Source organism: Gigantopelta aegis, chromosome 6 (assembly GCF_016097555.1).
Source record: "Gigantopelta aegis isolate Gae_Host chromosome 6, Gae_host_genome, whole genome shotgun sequence".
Taxonomy (NCBI): Eukaryota; Metazoa; Mollusca; class Gastropoda; order Neomphalida; family Peltospiridae; genus Gigantopelta; species Gigantopelta aegis.
In genome coordinates, this window is record NC_054704.1 from 46,945,561 (window position 1) to 46,966,956 (window position 21,396).

The window sequence follows — 21,396 nt, forward strand, 5'->3', positions numbered from 1 at the left end:
CTGTTGAGAGTGTATTTATAAAAAAAAATTATTGAAGAATTTTTAAAATTAATTATTGAAAACCTTTGTGAAATTTTTGTGTGGGAACAGAATAGTGGAAATTTATATTCATTTTGAGTAATTTTCTGATGGCATTTTGTCGGCTTTCATTTGGACAATATAATCTTCAGAAACAATTATATTAGAAGACAGTATTCCATTGAGTCTCAATTTAAGATGGGGTAAACATTGTTTCAAGTTAAAATCAATGTTTGCTATTTGATTTCTTTTGATAAAACTAATATTTACTATAAACTGTATTGAATACTTCTTACAATAATGACAATACAAAGTAACAGAAAAGCAAATATTTTCTGTAAAGTCGCTGTAGAAGATAGTTTTCATTCAGTTTTGGCTGCTTTCACTTAGTTAAAGGAAGGGACAATTAAGGCATTTGGCCAGGTATGCATATTCAATGATATATAATGCACATTATTGCTTAATATCAACAAGTATAATCGTATAGTTAATTAATAAAATGGTTAAATGTGACGGCTATTATATATAATGAGCACAGCCATTTTGTACCATCTCAGTGAGTATGCCCTCGGGCGAGCTGGTGGTTACGTAATACTTAACGCGTAACGTCAGGAATGAGCCTTAGAACTAGAGAAACACAATCTACCTGGTTTTTGCGGGATGATAAATAGTCATACATTGCAATGTTCAGTAATAATACATATCCCAGTAAGCCGGCAATAAGTATATCCAGCACTATATATATTATTTTTCAATACAAAATAAAATACCATTGTCAAAGTGGCTACACAACAAGTCGAAATAATTAACAATGTTTTGTCCATGCATTAACCTATGTACTAAAATGATACACGGAGTGTTTTCTTAGTTAATTGGTCTGTGCTGTTAGTTGCTTCTACCTGTGATTCTTGATTGGCAGGTATGTATTTGACTGGTGACCAGACGAGCCAATTAATTAACACTGTCTAGACACAAAAATACATACCGGTATTGTGGAATATTACCTGTCGCCCCTAAAATGGTAATGGGCATGGTTTATTACTGTAAATAGTTCTATAAAACTATTGATTAAGTAGACTTTTCCATCTAAAACCACAGAACTGACCAATTACGTAGTCCCAAAGAAAAGAAAATTATCACTTGGGTATCGTGGGTTGTCGTTTTTGCTCCAATGTAGCAATCAACGGGCCTTATAGTGTACATTTTTCCTTTGAATTATTTAACAGAGAAAAATACTATAACCCCATTTTGTTCCATTAATGCAACTTGAAATATATTTAGTTAAATAGTTTATTATATTATTACGTCATTTATGCTGTTTTACAAGTCATGTTGATCAAAGAGAAGGGCCTTGTCAAAAATTACTACTTTTGTTTACACTGCCCCAAGCTATCCCACTGGACGTCACAAAAACCATAATCATGGTTTTTTATTAACTCTAAAATTACGCGTTTTTCATTTGCTAAAGTGTCAGTATGTGTTGGTGGTCCGGGTATGCATCTTTCCAACACAAGGCTCTTGTTTGAGTTGACCCTACCTTTAAGATCTAGTCTTCTCTTAATATTTGGAACTTGTTTCCTGTTTCTTGATTGTGAAATATTTTGTTTTGACTTTAAAAAAAAAAAAAGATTTCTTGGGTGTGATTCCAGATGTCAAAGAACAACAAATCATAGTATGTAAAACATTTGTTCAGATATACAGGATAAATGAATGAATTAATGTTTAACGACACCACAGCATGAGTAACATTACAGGTGCCTACAGTGCATATTACTAAAATTATATTAAATTACCAAAATCAAAGCTTTCTAAAATGTACTTTGTCATGCAGGTATGTCCCGGTAGAAATGAAAGCTGGCACTGCATACAGCGTGTTTGTGACTCGAGTCAGTGATCCGGGCACTTTCTTCTGCCAGCTGACATCATCAGCCCAGACATTTAAAGATCTGCAGGATGATCTTCAAGCAGAGTACGCACAAGACTCCTCTAAACTCGACCCTGATGATGTCGCACCTTCAATGGCCGTCGTGGCACAAAACAAAGAGGAACATCAGTTCTGTAGGGCAAAAATTCTCAGTGTTGACAAAGACATGGTGAGAGTTTCCTTCGTGGATTACGGGCAGGAAACAGTCGTACCCATTGCAGACTTGTGGAAAATGTCGCCAAAGTTTGTCATCCCTGTAGTCAATGTTTTCCAGTGTTTTCTGGCTTGTTTTAAGCCTGTGGATGATTCGTGGACAGAAGATGCAACAAAAAAGTTTCAGGAATTGACATCTGAAAAATACCTTGTTGCCAAAGTGATAGGACAAAAAACCAGTGTCGTTGCTGTTGAATTGGTGGACGAGTTTGGTGTGTCCATTGGACAGAAATTGGTGGAGGAGAGCCTTGCCATAGCTGACGAGTCGCCCAGGGTGTCTGTAGCCAGCAGTCAGGGTGGTGATGAGAGTGCCTCTAGACTGTTTGGTCTGGCCGTCGATGATTCCATCTCTCTAGGCATTGAATCGATAAATGAGGACACAATTTTTGGTCAGCCTCTGCTCGAATCGACCACGGTGGTGGATGTCTCTGATGATCAGTATCCACTGCTAAGGATACACATTGAGAAAGAATACAATGTGGACGTCTTGGAGGGCGGTACCCCAGACAGTTTCACTATTCACTTGTTGGAGCAGGCCAGTCAGTTTAAAAAGGTCAAGGAAATTCTGTCCAGCATTGATGAGAATGAAGAAGATTTTGAAGGGACGACAGATGTGGGAAAACCATGTCTTGTGAAGGTTGAGGATCGCTGGTATCGGGGGAAGAAGATTGAAGAAAAGGATTCTTTGTCATCAGAGGTGAGGATGTTTGAATGATTAGTCATCATTGTCAAAGCTTACAGAAAATATTGATCTGTAAATTTTAAATATATAATATCAAGCCATCAGCTTTACCTGTTAACTAAAAATGTTTGTAACATAATATTAGTACACTTTTGTATATTAACTTGTTTTTATAGTGGCTGCTTATACAGTATTTCTTCAAGGTCTGGCTTTTTCACTACATTTTGTAAATTTTTATAAAACATTAATTTCATACATGGTCTTGTTTTGCACCTTTCAGCAGTCTTTTTTTTTTGTCTTTGAATTTGTGCAAGATAACGATATTTGTAATTTTATTTTCAAGGACAATTTTAAATTGTTTTTTAAAAAGAGATGAAATCTATGGACTTCAATGAACATTTTTCAAGTGTGTAAAAATAATGCTCAATTGTCCATTATTCTTACAGGTCCTGCTTGTAGACTATGCTAAGACGGAAGACGTTGACAACAGTGATATCCGAAAACTGCCGAACGATTTGCTTGAGATTCCAATTCAGGCATTGTCGTGTACACTTGCACACATTGCTCCAGCAGATAAGATAAGATGGTCTGAAGAAGCAGTTCAGTTTTTCAGAGGTATTCTTATCTCCTTTTACCAGATAATAGCTGAGGTTTTGGAGTTCACCTGATGTTATGACTTGTGAGAGTTATTTTTCAGAGGTATTCTGATCTCTCTGTTTTACCAGATACTTTTGGAGTTCACCCGACGTTATGACTTGTGAGAGTTATTTTTCTGATGAAGTTGCTGAAATAACTTCTGTTGTAGTACAAAGACAAAAACATTATTTAATTTTATTCTGTTAATGATAGATATTGGAAGAAAGTACTTGATTAAAAGTGGGCACCAGTTACTTAAATTTTTTTGTACCTGCTAAAATTGCTAAAAGAATTTTTTTGTTAATGTGCAACCCCATCTCCCAAAAAAACCCCAACCCCACCAATTTTTTTTTTTTAGATTTTGAGATAGTGTTAACCAAACATTCCTGTACATTCCTCGGTGAACGACCTCTGTACACATACAACAGACTATCCAAGTATTGTTGAGGGTCAGCTAGCCCTGATAACTATGAACTTGCTTTATTTATAATTATTATATCAGATTTTGTTGGTAATCACCAACTGGAAGTGATTGTGACGGCTGTGTCTGATGATCACGTGTACAGTCTGAGGATGTCTGACGGGGAAGACCTCGGCGGGATCAGCATCAATCGACAGCTCGTTGATCTAGGATTCGCTGAGCCGCTGCTTGGATCCTTGATAGAAATTGAGCTCCAGCTCGAGCAGACGCAGGGAAACTCTGAAATACTTGATGAACTTGGTAACATGTATACGATAATTACATTAGATTTACTTGATGAACTTGGTAACATGTATACGATACTTACATTAGATTTACTTGATGAACTTGGTAACATGTATACGATAATTACATTAGATTTACTCGATGAACTTGGTAACATGTATACGATAATTACATTAGATTTACTTGATGAACTTGGTAACATGTATACGGTAATTACATTAGATTTACTTGATGAACTTGGTAACATGTATACGATAATTACATTAGATTTACTTGATGAACTTGGTAACATGTATACGATAATTACATTAGATTTACTTGATGAACTTGGTAACATGTATACGGTAATTACATTAGATTTACTTGATGAACTTGGTAACATGTATACATTAGATTTACTTGATGAACTTGGTAACATGTATACGGTAATTACATTAGATTTACTTGATGAACTTGGTAACATGTATACATTAGATTTACTTGATGAACTTGGTAACATGTATACAGTAATTACATTAGATTTACTTGATGAACTTGGTAACATGTATACAATAAGTACATTAGATTTACTTGATGAACTTGGTAACATGTATACGATAATTACATTAGATTTACTTGATGAACTTGGAAACATGTATACGATAATTACATTAGATTTACTTGATGAACTTGGAAACATGTATACGATAATTACATTAGATTTACTTGATGAACTTGGTAACATGTATACGATAATTACATTAGATTTACTTGATGAACTTGGTAACATGTATACGGTAATTACATTAGATTTACTTGATGAACTTGGTAACATGTATACATTAGATTTACTTGATGAACTTGGTAACATGTATACGGTAATTACATTAGATTTACTTGATGAACTTGGTAACAGATGATAATTATTTGATGAACTAGGTAATATAATAGTGACATTACATTTTGCTTGGATCAGACCCTGTATCACTGTAAATAAAATGTGTTGAGTGCATCGTTAAATAAAACATTTCCTTCCTTCCTTCCTGATGAACTTGGTAACATGATAATTATATTAGATTTTGACTAATGAACTTAATAACTGATGATGATTACATTAGATTTGCTTGATGAACTTAGTAACCGATGATGATTACATTAGATTTTCTTGATGAACTTGGTAAAATGTTAACTACATTCAATTTACATTATGAACTTGGTAACGGATGATAATTATATGAAGATTCTAAGAAAAGTTAACAGCAAGTTATATAGTCTTAAAATATAATATCTGAACCTTTATGTTAATAAAATTGATTATTTTCAGAGATTTCCTTCCATGAAGTTTCGTACAACAGAAATAACAGCTATGGAGGTGATTTATGCTATACAGGTTTGTATGTTAAATTTACATTAAATGACATCTACCAACATTTACACAAATGCCTCTAGTCTGCTTGAAGTTGGGTTATTGCCAGCATATGATTTAAAAAAACAAACATTTTTATACAATCACTATTAGAAAAATCATTATTTATTTATGTACACTTTGAAACATTTGTTACTTCTAATTAATTTAGCATGCATGATTTCCATTCCATCCAGTACTCTTATGATTGGAATATTAAAAGCGAAATGTGCTATTCTTTCTAATGGCCATGTGAGAGCTTTCGCTGCTAATTGATCATGCGATTAATCTTGTGGTGGCAGTTTTGTTTTCTCTCTCATTCAATAGAACAAGTATATACAGTCAAATCCGCTTATTTGGATGTGCCTCGTGCAACAAAAATATATTCAAATAAGTGGCATATTCAATAAACCGAAGGTACAGTTTCGACATATGATATACCCAATTAAGACCTCTTGTTGATTTATGCAAACCCTAATTACGATTCTCCCAATTTGGGCCTCATGACATGTGGAATTTTCGTCAAAAATCGGTAAGTATTTTGTGTTAATAAAATACCGATTCCAAGTTCCATATTGTGACTCTGTTGTCATTATCAAGTTTGTCTATAAACTTGATAAATACAAGAGGCAACAGTTAATGCCGTTTGTACGCCTAGAAGTAGAAGTGACTAAACATCTAATGACCCAGATAAAACCACCGGAAGCTCAATTAGACTGGCCACAGTCAAATAATTAAAAGGCCGTTATTAACTTCTTGATAATTAAACGGCCGTTATTAACTTCTTTGTACATTTGTAAATCAAGTGCAACAAGACCCCACCCCCACCACCCAATATAATCTTGAATAAGTAGTCATTTCCATGTTCTGTATTTTACCAGGACGTCTATCTGACTATTATCTGTGTGCATTTGTAACCGATTTGACAGGTAAACTAGACTGGCCAAAGTCAAATAAGTAAAAGGCCGTTATTCAATGTAACAGAAGGAAAAACACAAACACAAACGCTAATATTGGGCCCGATATTGGAATGTCTTTTTGTCTGGCGACGGAAAACCATTCTGATAAGGCCTTCTCCACATTGGCTGCTTTTCCCGTTCTCTGTCTTTTTCATTCTGGGTTAGCATTGGCGAGATACTGGGCACATATCTCGTCGTATTTCTGAGCCAAAGATAAATCGTTTCGTTTCCGTTTATTTGCCATGTTGACATTGTGTAAAAAAAAAAGTTCTTGTCAATATTTATAGCCAAAAGATGATTAATCCAACTTGCTAAGAAAATCTCCTACAACTTACCTTTTGTCGGCATTTAACAATTTAAACAGTAAACACCATAATCGGTCACCCCAAATGGGGCCTCACATTGTGAGCTGCAGAGGAAAAATCACGTGATCAAAAGATCCCGCTAAAAATAACACTAGTAGGAAACGGCTTTTGTTTGTTACTGTCACCGACAATTCATAGAGAAAAATATCTGACAAGTGTTTATTTATGGATTAAACATACACTGCTTCAAAAGTGGCCGACATGAGATTAAGGGATGCCTGCTTACGAAACGCACGTGGCTGCCAACAAGGTGGGAATGACCGACTTTGATCCTTGATTGTCCTGCATTGTCTCGGCCATTGGGTCACATTTGAGATGAATCTCAGAGTTCATGGATTAATTACGATGTAATTAGGAAATGTATTGATTAATAACGAGTCATCCGAAATAATTTAAGAAACAAGAAAACAAGTTTGTTGTAAGTCTTTTTCTTTTTTTTTAACAATGAAATAAAATAAAATTAAAAGTATTCATTTCTGCATGTACGATAGTATGGTATTACGTACGATCATAAATTTTACAAAAACACATCAAGTAACACAAACTTTCCTATGTTTTACGTGCAATTGCCATTCGGCAAGGATAATTTTATATTCAAATATCCGAAAACACGTTAAAAAACACATCCAATTAACCGTTGGATTTTGTATTGTCATAATGGCAAATGGTTCCGTGCAGGACAAACATATTCAAATATCCGAAATATACAATAATCCGACATCCAATTAAGTGGATTTGACTGTATTGCCATTACAATACAGATTCTTTACTTGATGCTCCTACTAAACAGTCGGCTCAGTATTGTTAAACAGCCTAACCTTGTTAATAGTTATTAGGCAGGGTGGGATCTAGCTCAATGGATAGGGTGCTTGTATAATAGCTGATGATCAATAAATCAATGTGCTCTAGTAGTGTCGTTAAACAAATCAAAACTAAACTTTTTAAACTTGAGATGTATACTTAATAGGATCAAACCATCTCGGTAAGCTCATTCTCTGATTTGGTTTTTCCCATTCCAACCAGCACACACCCATAACTGGCTTATGTCGTGGTATGTGCTGTCGCTTCTATGGGGAAGTGCATGTAAAAGATCCCTAGATACTAATGGAAAAAACGAGGCATGTTTTCTCTTTAACATCCACTAGCCAGTGATTGATTAATCAGTGTGCTGTAGTAGTGTCGTTAAATAAAACAAACTTTATCTTGGTTTCTATTACAGAGGATGAAACTGCGGACGAAATGTGTCACACATTTAACACTACTGGTCATTCCTTTTCCTCCATCCTGCTGAATGATACAGAGGACACAACAAAGGACAATACGCTAGAATTAGGTACGAGAATATATCTATATATACAGAGAGGTTATTACCAGAGTGTTTTTCGGTATTGTCAATATCATATATTAGGAATAAAAATTGTAGGTGAGCATAATACATTATTTTCAGTCCTAATATATGATATTGATGATACCGAAATACACGAGGGTAATAATCTCTTTATCATATAATCTCAAGCTTAATACACATGTTTTTGTAAACTGTACACACAACTTTTAATTCCAGTCCGCCATTACTAGATATTCAAATGACGTAAGAATATGTGGTGCGGTGTATTTTTGAATGGAAATGACGTCAAACTCGAATGACGTCATTTTACATCAAAACAAACTAAGGCTTAACATATTTTTTGTTTTTTAAACGCTGGACAGCTTTCAGTGTCAAATTGCCATTGAAATGTTTTTATTCGATGACTTATGAATGCATACGTCAATTATGGAGTGTCACACGAGTACGTTTGCTTAAATGTCAATAAACCTAGTGCCGTGACCTCGATTAATTTACATCTAATTTGCAAAGTTATCAAATTCTTAAAGTATGTGATCTTAAAAATATCACATACTTTGATTGCACTGAAAATGTAAGATATTATATGTTAAATATATATACATATACATATATATATATGTATACATATATACATATATAAATACGTATCATATATACATATATATATTATAATATATATATATATATATATATATATATATATATACAGTCAAACTGTAATAACTCGATCTTAAAGGGGACGAGGAAATAGTTTGACTTTCGGGGAGTTCGAGTTTTCGAAATTAATATGTAAGAGTTCAAATTTGAAACTGCATTGCAGCTGGTTGATTTCGCTTAATATTGTAAGAAGCGTGTACTTCCCTGCCTACCTCTGAACTCTGAAAACTATACATCCCCAGTTGAAATTAATCTATCACTGTCACCACACCCCACGCCACCTGATCCCATCCCATCCCACCCACCCTAGCTGTTGGCATCTTCGACGCCTGTGGTACATTCATTTTGCGTATTTTGTAAAATTAAGTAAGTAAAAAAAAACCCAAAAATAACCCAGATGAATTTGAAATATATGCTTGGGTATATAGGCTAAATGTATTTGACAGAAAAAAAATAAGAAAAAAGAAGGCATTTAACTGCATATATAAATAACAGAAAGTAAATGATACAATGAACGTTGACATATTTTACAGATGTCAAAACATGGCGGAACGTAACTAATAAATAAAACACTCAATGCTGAATAACACTAAGTACATTTGTTTTACACAAAATTATTTACGCTTCACACTTCTAGTTTCTTTCTCCAATCTGGCCACCCACCCCCATTTTTGGGTCCTACTCGAGATTGCTTGGATGATCGTATTAAAACCGATCTGGTTATCTCCATGTTACCGGGTCCTTCCCCAGATTGCTCGATCTGTGATGTATCAATTTTTAACATAACTAAATGACTGGTAATTGATAAACATTAACTGATACATTAATAGAAAAGCTAGTTTTACACGATTCACGCCTTTGAGAGCAAAAAGAAACAGCACTAATAATTATTACAAATGCTCTTGGGAGTTAACCAGACTGTCTGTAATTATGCATTACGTAGCGAGGCCCTTCACCATGGACGAACACCGACACCCAAACACAGGATCAGTTTGTTTCGTTCAGTTGGTGATCTATTATTCTGTAATTGTGACCGTAATCCTCAACAACCAAGACCACCAAAGACAGGCGTGCTTCACTTGATTGACAATACATTCGTCTGTCAAATACTATCGGCAACGACAGTTTCATCAATCCACATGCGTTGAGTTTTAGAGGTGCCTACTCAACTGATTCTTTATGGCCGGACCAACGAATTAGATTGATAGATCGAGTTTGTCGAGTTTTCGAAGTTTGAGTTTTCCAATGCCGTTATTACTAGTTTGTATAGCAACTCAGCCGGGACTGTTGCTTCAGATTGACAGATCGAAGTTTTCAAGAGATTGAAGGTGGAGTTATCGAAGTTTGACTGTATATATACGCTAGAATTAGGTATGAGAAAATATATTTCACAAGATAGTGAAGTTAACAAGAGAACTTCCTGAACTCCTATAATCACTATCATAAATAAAACTAGTTGAGAAAAAAGAAATCTGAAGTTTTAAAATGGAAGTACTACTTGGACACACTGTACTCGGAATATTGCTACTCATGTGAAATCACATGAAGTAAGTCGGCACGTTTATGGTTGTGTGTGTGTGAGTACAAACTTATTGGAAGTTTATTCCATGTTGCAGCCTTAGAAATATTCTTGAACAACTTAGATATAAGTACAACAAGTAGTTAAATAAAAGGGTGGGATTTAGCTCAGTTGGTTGAATGCTCGCTTGAGGTGCTTGCGCTGCAGGATCGAACCATCTTGGTGTATCCATTCACCTGATTGGAGTTTTTCTCCTTCCAACCAGTGCACCACAACTGGTCAAACAGCCATGGTATGTGCTTTCCTCTCTGTGGGAAAGTGCATAAAAAAGATCCCTTGTTGCATTAATAAAAACGTAGCGGGTTTCCTCTGATGACTACGTGTCAAAATTACCAAATGTTTGACATCCAATAGCCAATGATGAATTAATCAATGTGTTCTAGTGGTGTCACTTAACAAAACAAACCAACTTTAGTTAAATAAAAAACCGAGCATTCTGTCTCAGCTAAAATGTATCAAAATTATATTAATCCATGTCATTCCTGCATATATCTGATTGTAAAGAGAGACCATATTATTTCACTTGCTAGGAATGTCATTTGTGGAATCATGGCTGTTCAGTTTGAGGTAATTTTAAAAACAAACCTATTTTCTAATCAAATAACATAGTTATCAAGTCAAAACAGTTGAATAATCAATATTATGCAAAATGTAATTTTCTTGTAGTTGGTGACACATCACTTTTAGTTTTGCCTGAAATTGTAACACCATTACCGAGTACCCCGTTACCTGGAGACCCTAAGAAAGATGATGATGATGATGATGATGATAATGCAGACACGGGAACTGATGGTAAACAGACTGTGTTGCCAGAAGACCAACAACAAGATGCCAACACTAGAGATCTTGAAGACTCTGATGGTAACATAGACCCAAACAATATGGACAGCGACAAGAAATTGGAGTCGGTTGATGATGATGATCGTGATGGAGACATTGAAGAGAGTGCTGGTGATGGTGATCAGTCCTCCAAGGAGATTCAGGATGGTTCGGAACCCAAGACAAAAACTGATGATGAATCACGCGATGCAGATGATTGCGACGGGCGCGAGACATTGCACAGAGATGGAGAAGGTGATGCAGTGGGCAGATCCGACCGTGTTTCTGGCGAGGTGTCCGATGACACTGATGGGAGCGATGATGCAGAGGACAGTCTGGAGACTGAGCAGCAAAAAGAGAAACCTGACGAGCGCGCGGCAGAAGCTGGAAGTGATGGCTACATACAAGATGGCCCGTTTGATGAACCGGAACGAGATGAAGTGCTAAAAGAGAATGGTAAAGAGACCTCCGAGGACGAGGACAATGATGTAAAGGTTAGTTTTTAATGATGTGGGTTGGAATTATCAAAGTTTGATGCAGAAGACCTGTTGATCGTAAGATGATCACAAAATAAATACATAAATAAATGCCTTCGATATGGTTATTTCTAGCAAAACATTGGGTGAAATGTACTAGAAATGAAACTTCAACGGTTGAATTTCTTAACAAAAGCTTCAGCTATTATTTTATTTTCTGTTAATAATATTACAAATAAATGTATACTAACAATAATATTATTTACCGGACAAGGTGTTAAACTTCACCTAATGTTTTATTTGTTTGATATCATGAGGGATCTCATTAACCTTTTCATATCTGTGGTGCAATGACATCATGGACTGACCTTTTTTATGATGTCAAACTAATAGTGGTGTGCAGTGGACCCACAGCACTAGGTTGAGGATGTACAGTTAAAACAATGTACACATTGTGGAGGTTTGTGCTGGTTGGGTGGGTGTATTTTTGTGATCTCTCTCTCTCTCTCTCTCTCTCTCTCTCTCTCTCTCTCTCTCTCTCTCTCTCTCTCTCTCTCTCTCTCTCTCTCTCTCTCTCTCTCTCCCCCCCCCCCCCTCCACTTTTAGTATGGTTGTTGGGAATTTTTGCAGTATACAGTTCATAGTTTAATTATGTCCGATTAAAAAACAATTCTCAGTGTAATTTTGTCTAATTGTTTTTGTGTTTTTGTGTTTTTTCCCCCCACAGAGTTGTACAGAATTTGTTGAAAGCACTGAAGACCGTGATGGCATGCCAAGTGAACCCAAACAGGCATCTGTGAAAGAGTCTGAGCTAGATATCGTGAATTCTGCTGCTGGTGGGGTGGGCGTAACCATGTCCGATTCTCGGACAGCTTGCGCTCGGCTAGTCTCCGACCTGGTAGAGGGAGCCAGCGACACGATGTTAAACACCAGTGACGATACCGACTTGAATTCTGAGGACAAAGATCATTCCAAATCTGATGCGATTAAATCCGACACCAACGAACCTTGCAGTTCCAGCCCAGCGTCGGAGGATTTCTGTGAAGCCAGAGAGGATCTGTCATCTCCAGACAAAAAGAGCTGCAAAGATGGCGACGTCAGCACTTGAGTGAAGATTCCAAACTTTTTTTCAGAATTATTGTTATACATACTTGTAACTGTTTTCATGTGCTGTGCTGTCGAATGCACTGTTTTCATGTGCTGTGCTGTTTAAAGCACTGTTTTCATATGCTATTCTGTTGAAAGCACTGTTTTGTGTGTACATATTTAGATTGTCTTGGGAGAGGTTCTGAATTCTGCACACTTGCCAGTTAGTTACCATTTTAATCTTTTAACCAGTGTATTGCCTATATATGTTTTTCGTTGTATGTATATTATGGTGTCCTGTGTATATATATTTTTTGGGGGTTGGGGGGGGGGGGGGGGTAAAACACATTGTTTGGTATATATGGAAGTGAAAGAAATACCTACTACATACCTTTGATAAATAAAAAGAAATAATCAGAAATAAAATATATTTTATTTGTTCTCTTTTTACCAAAATTCACTGATTTGCTTTGGACTAGTCATTTGTATTTTGAGAAATCTATTGGTTATATTTCTTTCAGATTTATAAGACCAGAGTTTAAACTTTATTGGTTGATAATAAAAACAAATATTCAATTGAAATAGACTCTTTAATTTTCATTTGCAATCAGTAAGCAAAAGGAAGCTTGATCCTAGTTTATTTTTATTTTTACTAGACTTTTGTATAATTGTCTTTCACTATGCCAGTGGTTTCAGGTAAATCAAGTTGCCACTGTTCAGTGAATCTCTTCCGTTTGGTGGCTATACGTCAAGCACCATACAGTGTGACAGATTTTGAATGGAAACAGAATTTTAGTGAATTGTTGAGAAAGTATTACCATATTATCTTTGACAGAAGTACTTAAAATGTTTTCCTTTTTTTTAAAAGTATGAAAACATAAAATCGTATGTAGACTAGTTAGTATGAAAGTAAGTTTGTATCTGAAATCTACATGCCATTGCCAAAATATAGGTGTAGTTTATAGTGCTGAGCTTACAGATGTCTTGAAATTTTGCAGAAATATATATTTTCTTATTGATGTCTTGTTCATAATATTATCTTTTACTGTTACCTTTAACCTACTATAGCTATTTTTGTATGATTACGTTGGGCATTGGTTTGATGTTACTTTTTGTAGCCTAGTATTGTAGCATTTTAATGTTAGTCTTGTCACCTTGTAGATTTTGAATATTTTTCAGATACGTGTTTTGTTTGATAGATCTAATATTAAACTGGTATAGATCTAATATTCAGTGGATGACATCCTATTTTGTGCTCTTAAATGGAGAAAAAGATCTTTGAATTTTAAAACTTTTTTTGTCTTCAATATACAGTGGATACATTAATTTTAAAAATCCTATTTAAAACCAATGTTATTAAGATGTTCTATTCTCCCTTTTTCAAAGAAAAAATCTGTTGAATGCAGTACTGATTTTTTTTTTCCCACCTTGGAAGAAATTCTAATGGTCATTAGACTCATCTGTATTAATGGTCAATTCATTTCATTTGTATTATGTCCACTGTATTATGTGCTTTAATTTTTTAGATTTCCTGATCATTGCTTTTATTTTATAAGCTAATTTTGTGTTCATTGTGTGTATTCACCCATATATTAATCCATACATTGTTGTTAAAAAGTGATCTAATAATAAATATTGATAAAAAAATAACTTGGTGCTGAAAAGGCTAATTTGTTATACTGCTAATAGTAGTAAATTCATTTAATTATGTCATATGTATAAGACAAAAGGTATTCTTGCTTTTACCAGTTAGATTTTCTTATTTTGGAAGAATGGAGCAGAAAATTACAGTCATATTTTCAGGCCAAATGATTGTTATCGGTACTCACTGTAACAATTCTCAAACACTTTAATAATTTTATAAAACCCAAACCTTTGAAGTTATTGTGGAGAAATATATTGTTCAGAGGAGAAGTTATGAATTTTTTTGTTTGTTTTGTTTTGCTGCAGTCACAAGTATTTTATTACTTGTATAATTATCAACCTTTATCACTGTTAATACTCCAATCCATTTGTTCAGTGTATCAAAATTGTGACAAGATTAAACCAAGGCAGCTGACAATTTATGCGAAAACACTCCTATTTATTAAAACTGGTGTTTGTATTTTGCGTTAGAAAACAGTTTGCAGATTTAAGGTGCCTAAAATATTGAGTCATCAAAATATGCATATATAATTCTTTTTTCAAAAATCCATCTTAAAAACAGTACATATACAGCCCACTTTCCATGTACATGTGGATATGTGCCCTTCCCTTCGTGCATTTTCATCAAATTAACACCATAACTTGATGTTATCATTGTATGTTTTGCCAGTGTTCAAGCAAATGTATTTTATAATACATGAAGTAGTTCATTATTTGTACAAGAAATCACATTGTATGCTGAATGCAATATGTGATGTAATACTGCACAGAAACCGACATTGATTCTGGGTGTCTGAAATTTGGCAGAAAACGTTTGTGCCCTGTTGGGCATTGTTTTCCTCTCTTCAGAATCATTTTCAAAAAGAAATTAATAGAACAAATTCAGTCCGATTTAGATTGAAATGTCTACATGATTAGGTGCTGGGCAACATGTAGTTGTGACACCAAACAATAACATAATCAATCACCGTTTTGAGGTATAAATAAGGCAATTCTAACTAATAAAACATAGGTAAACTAAGTTTTGTTTAATCAGAAACATTTCACACACAGTTTCATTTAACTATCTGTGCAAAAATATAGTTCTAATTCTGCTACAACATAGATATGTAACAATTTCACTATAGTTGTTGATGTTAATTGCTTAAAATATTTTCAAAACTGTATTTTAACGTGAAATTGCAACTTGACAAATAAGTAATTCAACAAATTAAAAAAAACTTTTTTTTTACAGAGTAAAGGTGCTCTAAATGTTGAATATATTTGTACAAGAAGAAAACCTGTACATTAACAAGATGCTGGGTATTTGTACTGTATTGATGTGATCGCACATACATGGAAAGTGGGCCTACACTGAAAAGCATGAAAATATGACTGATCTTTTCATTGCTAGGAAAAGATGTTGATCGACACTACTAGAAATAACCTTTGTTATATGTCTGTCGTACAAAATTGCAGAAATGTTTTCCTGTGCACACAAAAAAAAGGTCTCGGACCAACTGCAAAGTTTGTAAAGGGTTGGAATTTGACAGCATAATTTTGCAAATCATCTTGTACTGTTTGTGAATGACCAGACATTATTATTTTTTAAGCGATTTGATTTTTCTTTCATTGTTAACATATATCTAGTGCAATACTTGCACAGAAATGGTTCCTTGAATATACATTGTTCAATTTCATTTGTTATCATTACAACAGAGACTTCATGTATGTTTATTCAGTCGTTTATACCTTTCACTCAAATTATTTTATATTTTTCACTGAGGGTTTAAGCTGGGGGAAAACAGTTAATATTAAGAAGCCAAGCTCAGTACAACAAAACTCTGATCACGAAAATACTACTCTTGTGTGATCTGTTTGATATATTTAGCAATTTTGCAAATGACAGTTTTATCCCTCATTGTTGGTCTCTAAGCAATTTTAAGTTTTGGTCTTATGCTAGTCTTAGACTACCAATTGCCAGTACAAAGTTTGCCAACTTTCTGCTCTCGCGACTTTTACGACTATCCAGTTTCTTTTCTGTGCTCTCTTACAACTTTGTTTTTGTCGTATAACCCATTAGTTAATCTGAATGCACCCCTCTAAGTCGGGAGTTGGGGAAAATTATAACACAACAGTCCAGTTGGCCAACTTTGTCATGACAGTTGACAGTCTGACATTAGCATTAGTTGATGTAGTTTCATGTTGCTGTTCCACGTTGTTTTAAACTGCAAACTAGAGCACCACAATTATCGAGGGAATGTGACAGAAACCACACGTGTATATGTAGTTTATAAGTGTTAAACGTGTTGAGGATTAACACCACAATTACTATGCACTCTTCGAGTTCCTTTGAGTATTTGTACAGCGAGACATTAAAACAATTATCATATGCAGATGTCAACCCATGTATGCAATACGTTGTGACAGGACATAATACTATGAGAAAGATTATAATATCAGGGATTGAGAGAAATCAGTGTTGTGTGGTAGCAGTTTATTGTATTTCCTGAAATTGTGGGCCAGAGATTCCATTGTGAAGTTGCAGCAGATTTGTTATTTGTTTTGGACTCACGGTGAACTGTATATACAATGCAATAATTTTTCAATGTGGAAAGAGTAATTTCATGAAATCCAGCTTGTGCATGTATGACGTCTAACCAAATGTCATCTACCTTACAGGTAATGATTTCTGGATTTAGGTTCTTCTTTGCTTCTCTTAATCCTTTGTTTCAAAGATTTGAAAATTTGATTCCAGTCATTGATCAAGAAGTATGAAGTGATTAGAAACCCCCCCCCCCCCCCCAACCCCACACACCCACCAAAAAACCCAACCAAAAGAAAAACAAAAAAAGAAGAAAGAAAAAAAACTAAATAATATTAATAATCCCGCCCCAAAACAAAAACCCCACCACAAGAAAAACCCAGCAACCTTCAAATATAAAAAGAAATGCCCCTCTTCCCCAATTCTTAGAACTTTTATTTCCAAGTAGGAATTTTGGGAGATAAAGATTTGTACATTGTGCCAGAAAGTTTTAATGAACTGACCAACTCATTCTTACCTCTATGACTTACTGATGTCATATTACTACCTCTTGATTTCAAATTGTGGTGGCTTGATTGTGGAACAGAATTTGTGAATATCAACCAATGAAGAGATTACATCTGTGGGATTTCACAAGGCCGAAGGACAAAAAATTTGGTGTTCAAGATATATAAAGACTTCGGAACTGAATTTGTGAATGATCTGCCGGATAGAACTAATGGAGGTTGGAGCTGTGCTTTGTGCACTTGATTGCGAAAACGGTTTTGGAGTTTTAAGACTTAACTAAGACTGCGACCGTTTTCAATGTACTAGTCATAATGTGCAATATTCATCAGAATCTGTGATAAAAATGCATTTAATACTATTGAAATTTTATCTTTCATCTGTAGTGGTCTTAATTCATTTATTTAAACATATCTGATGGAGATTTTTTTTGTATGGTATTCTGTGTATTTGTGCTGAAAATGTGTGGTTGTGAAAATAGTATTAGAGCTTATGTACATTAAATAGATATTGTTTTATTAATGACATTCTGAATGATGCTAAATTGGTGACAGTATCAATTGAAAGGTTTGTTTTGGACTGAATGGGGTTGTATGTTGCAAGTAAATGATGAATGTCTGACTGAAATGGTTACATCTAGTGAAATGTTGACTCTGTGTTTGCCTGGTAGTTAAATAATGAATGTGTATTTGACTGAGCTCGTTAAATAGTGAGTGTGTGGTTAAGCCATCGGACAACAGGCTGGTAGGTACAGGTTCGCAGCCCGGTACCGGCTCCAACCCAGAGCGAGTTCTTAAGGGCTCAATGGGTAGGTGTAAGGCCACTACACCCTCTTCTCTCTCACTAACTACTAACCAACTAACAATTAACCTACTGTCCTGGACAGACAGCCCAGATAGCTGAGGTGTGTGCCCAGGACAGCGTGTGAACCTTAATTGGATATAAGCATGGTGAAATTCTGTGAATGTTATGTCTGTATGAATTGTGGTCATATCTGGTTAAATAGTGAATGTGTATTTGAATGGTAATTCTGTATTGTTATGTCTCTATGAATTGTGGTCATATCTGGTTAAATGGTGAATGTGCATTTGAATGGTTCTGTATAGTTAAAGGTTTATGAATGGTATTTATATTTAGTTACATAAGGAATATAGTTGAATGGTGGTTTTATATAGTTAAGTGTGTGAATGATGATGGAATAGTAAATGTATATTTGAATGATAATTCTATATCATAAGTAAATGTGTATGAATGGCGATTAAATAGTGAATGTGTTTTTGAATGTTTGTCGTATATAAGAGTTAAATGTGTTTGAATGGTATTAAACAGTAAGTGTGTATTTGAATGAAATTTTTTTTTTTAGTTACATGATGGTGGTTATACCTCAAGCACAGAAATGGGAGATAAATGAATTTGTCATTCTGAAAGTCAGTAACAATTAAAAATATAATGGGGAAAAATATTTCAACTGAAACTACAGTGTAAACCTTGACCCAATCTAATTAAAATTATCTCCACTATTACCTGTGGATCTAACACCAGCCACTTTGAGCTCATGTCCACCAATCAAAACCTTACTTGCAGAATCCTGCCAGTGATTTAAAAATAATTTGAAAACATTCCGAATTATCCTGAGGGTATACGACATGTTTCTTGTGAATTACGAATGCCTTAAAACATGTTTTATTTTATAAAATAAATAATTTGTAATGTAAAACTGAAGACTGATTTTTTTTTTTTTTTTTTTATAAATAAATAAATAATTTTTAATGTAAAATTGAAGACTGATAACCCACCCCGTACGTATTGGTATGGTTCGCTGTACTGCGGCCACTAAAATAGACTCGCCCGATATTTTTAGAATTTGTATGCTCCCAAATAACGTTATAAAAGGCGAAGTGTGATTGGTCAATATTTAAATTATTATTTACAGACGAAATGTTACCTGGACATTGGGGACTACGCAGTGTTGTTAGTTTTAAATAACTGGCAGGATTCTGCAAGTAAGGTTTTGATTGGTGGACATGAGCTCCAACTGGCTGGTGTTTAGATCCACATGTAATAGTGGAGCTAATTTTAATTAGATTGACCTTGACCACACAAAAAGAAACTGAAATGAAAGGAAAGAGATGCAACATAACAAAAGAAAAGTGGGAGTAAAAAAAGAAGAAAAGCTTAATAACTTTGGGAGAAATTGAAGTTGACTACTTACGAATAGCTGGATTTTCTACTGTACCATGTGAAAACTAAACATGATGTTTTGTTTATGTGGAGAAATTGTTGAAGATGGATTCATTTGGGAACATTGAAAATACATACAGCTACTTGTAAGTCCATTTCTTCTGGAATATATGAAGTTTACAAGTGAATACTGGATTCCTTGGAATGTTAATAACAACCAGCATTGCCATGCTATTGAATAACAAAGATCACTACTATTGGACTGTTCTTAACAAATATTACCAAATTGCTGGATTCATGGAAATACCATTTACAGCTACCATTTACTACACTGTTGGACTATATAAAGTAGTGTTTACATGAAAATCAAAGCAGTGGAGTGTATATCATTGATAATGTGGCTTATAACGTATTTGCAGCATCCTGACATGGAAATACATGGGAATATAGTTACAACAGTCATTTGCAACAATGTTGGACCATCAAGAGTTGCATAACAAAATTCTAAATGCAACAATAATGTACACCACTTAAAGGAACCGACTTTAAAAAATAACTGATAAAAAGTGAAGAGTATATGTAGTTGTGAAAATCACAAAATTAAGAAACAACTTTTTGAAAATCTGTCCATGAATATTTTGTATTTTATCAGATGGCCAAAATAGTTTGTGACTATTTAAAATAAAAAAAGATGCCAGTATTGCTTGCAGCAGCTGTGTGAATGTTTCAAGTGAATTAAGAAAGTACTGCAGCAGTATCTGCCATCAGTTTTGCTTTGAAATTGTATTAAAATGTTCTTTCATTGCCAATCCAGCAGATGTTTATACAGTTAATATACTGATGGAAAGAAATAAGAGAATGACATAAGTAATGACAGTAAATATTGACTCCAACCAAAACCCTCCATAAATTCATCAGAATTGTAAAAGGTATCAAGACATGCAACCATTGCTACCAATTAATGAAAAATTCTTGGGGGGGAAACACTATTATCCACTTTTGATAGACAGCTCAGAGAACTGTTATTGTGGTATAGTATATTGTCTGTAATAATGTGCTAGACATCCACTCATAATATACATGTATTTAAAGCTGTGGGTAATATCACTGTGTGGGACCGACAACAGATATTGTTACCGTCTTAACAAAATTCATAGTGTCAGAAGCTGACTGTTACTGACAGTTAACTTCGGCCTCGGTGGCATCGTGGTTAGGCCATCGGTCTACAGGCTGGTAGGTACTGGGTTCGGATCCCAGTCGAGGCATGGGATTTTTAATCCAGATACTGACTCCAAACCCTGAGTGAGTGCTCCGCAAGGCTCAATGGGTAGGTGTAAACCACTTGCACCTGACCAGTGATCCATAACTGGTTCAACAAAGGCCATGGTTTGTGCTATCCTGCCAGTGGGAAGCGCAAATAAAAGATCCCTTGCTGCTAATCGGAAAGAGTAGCCCATGTAGTGGCGACAGCAGGTTTCCTCTCAAAATTTGTGTGGTCCTTAGCCATATGTCTGACGCCATATAACCGTAAATAAAATGTGTTGAGTGCGTCGTTAAATAAAACATTTCTTTCTTTCTTTCTGACAGTTAATTTGACACTACTGATGTTTAATCCCACTTTACAACTTACATTGTAGTATGAAATACAGACATTACCATGCTAATTTCTTTCCATCAGTATAGAAAATGCT

The 21,396-nt window shown here is 34.8% G+C and overlaps 1 protein-coding gene across 1 annotated transcript in view; it reads left to right on the forward strand.

Annotated features, from left to right (window-relative positions):
- The window catches only part of LOC121374970 (tudor domain-containing 6-like), a 39,428-nt gene extending 21,543 nt beyond the window's left edge, over positions 1–17,885 (forward strand). The window contains exons 7-13 of the mRNA XM_041502136.1: positions 1,850–2,852; positions 3,284–3,452; positions 3,976–4,194; positions 5,483–5,548; positions 8,107–8,220; positions 11,138–11,784; positions 12,494–17,885. Coding sequence (XP_041358070.1) covers positions 1,850–2,852; positions 3,284–3,452; positions 3,976–4,194; positions 5,483–5,548; positions 8,107–8,220; positions 11,138–11,784; positions 12,494–12,874 — 2,599 coding nt within the window. The 3' untranslated portion in view covers positions 12,875–17,885. The remainder of the gene's footprint in view (positions 1–1,849; positions 2,853–3,283; positions 3,453–3,975; positions 4,195–5,482; positions 5,549–8,106; positions 8,221–11,137; positions 11,785–12,493) is intronic.
- The last annotated feature ends 3,511 nt before the right edge of the window (positions 17,886–21,396 follow it).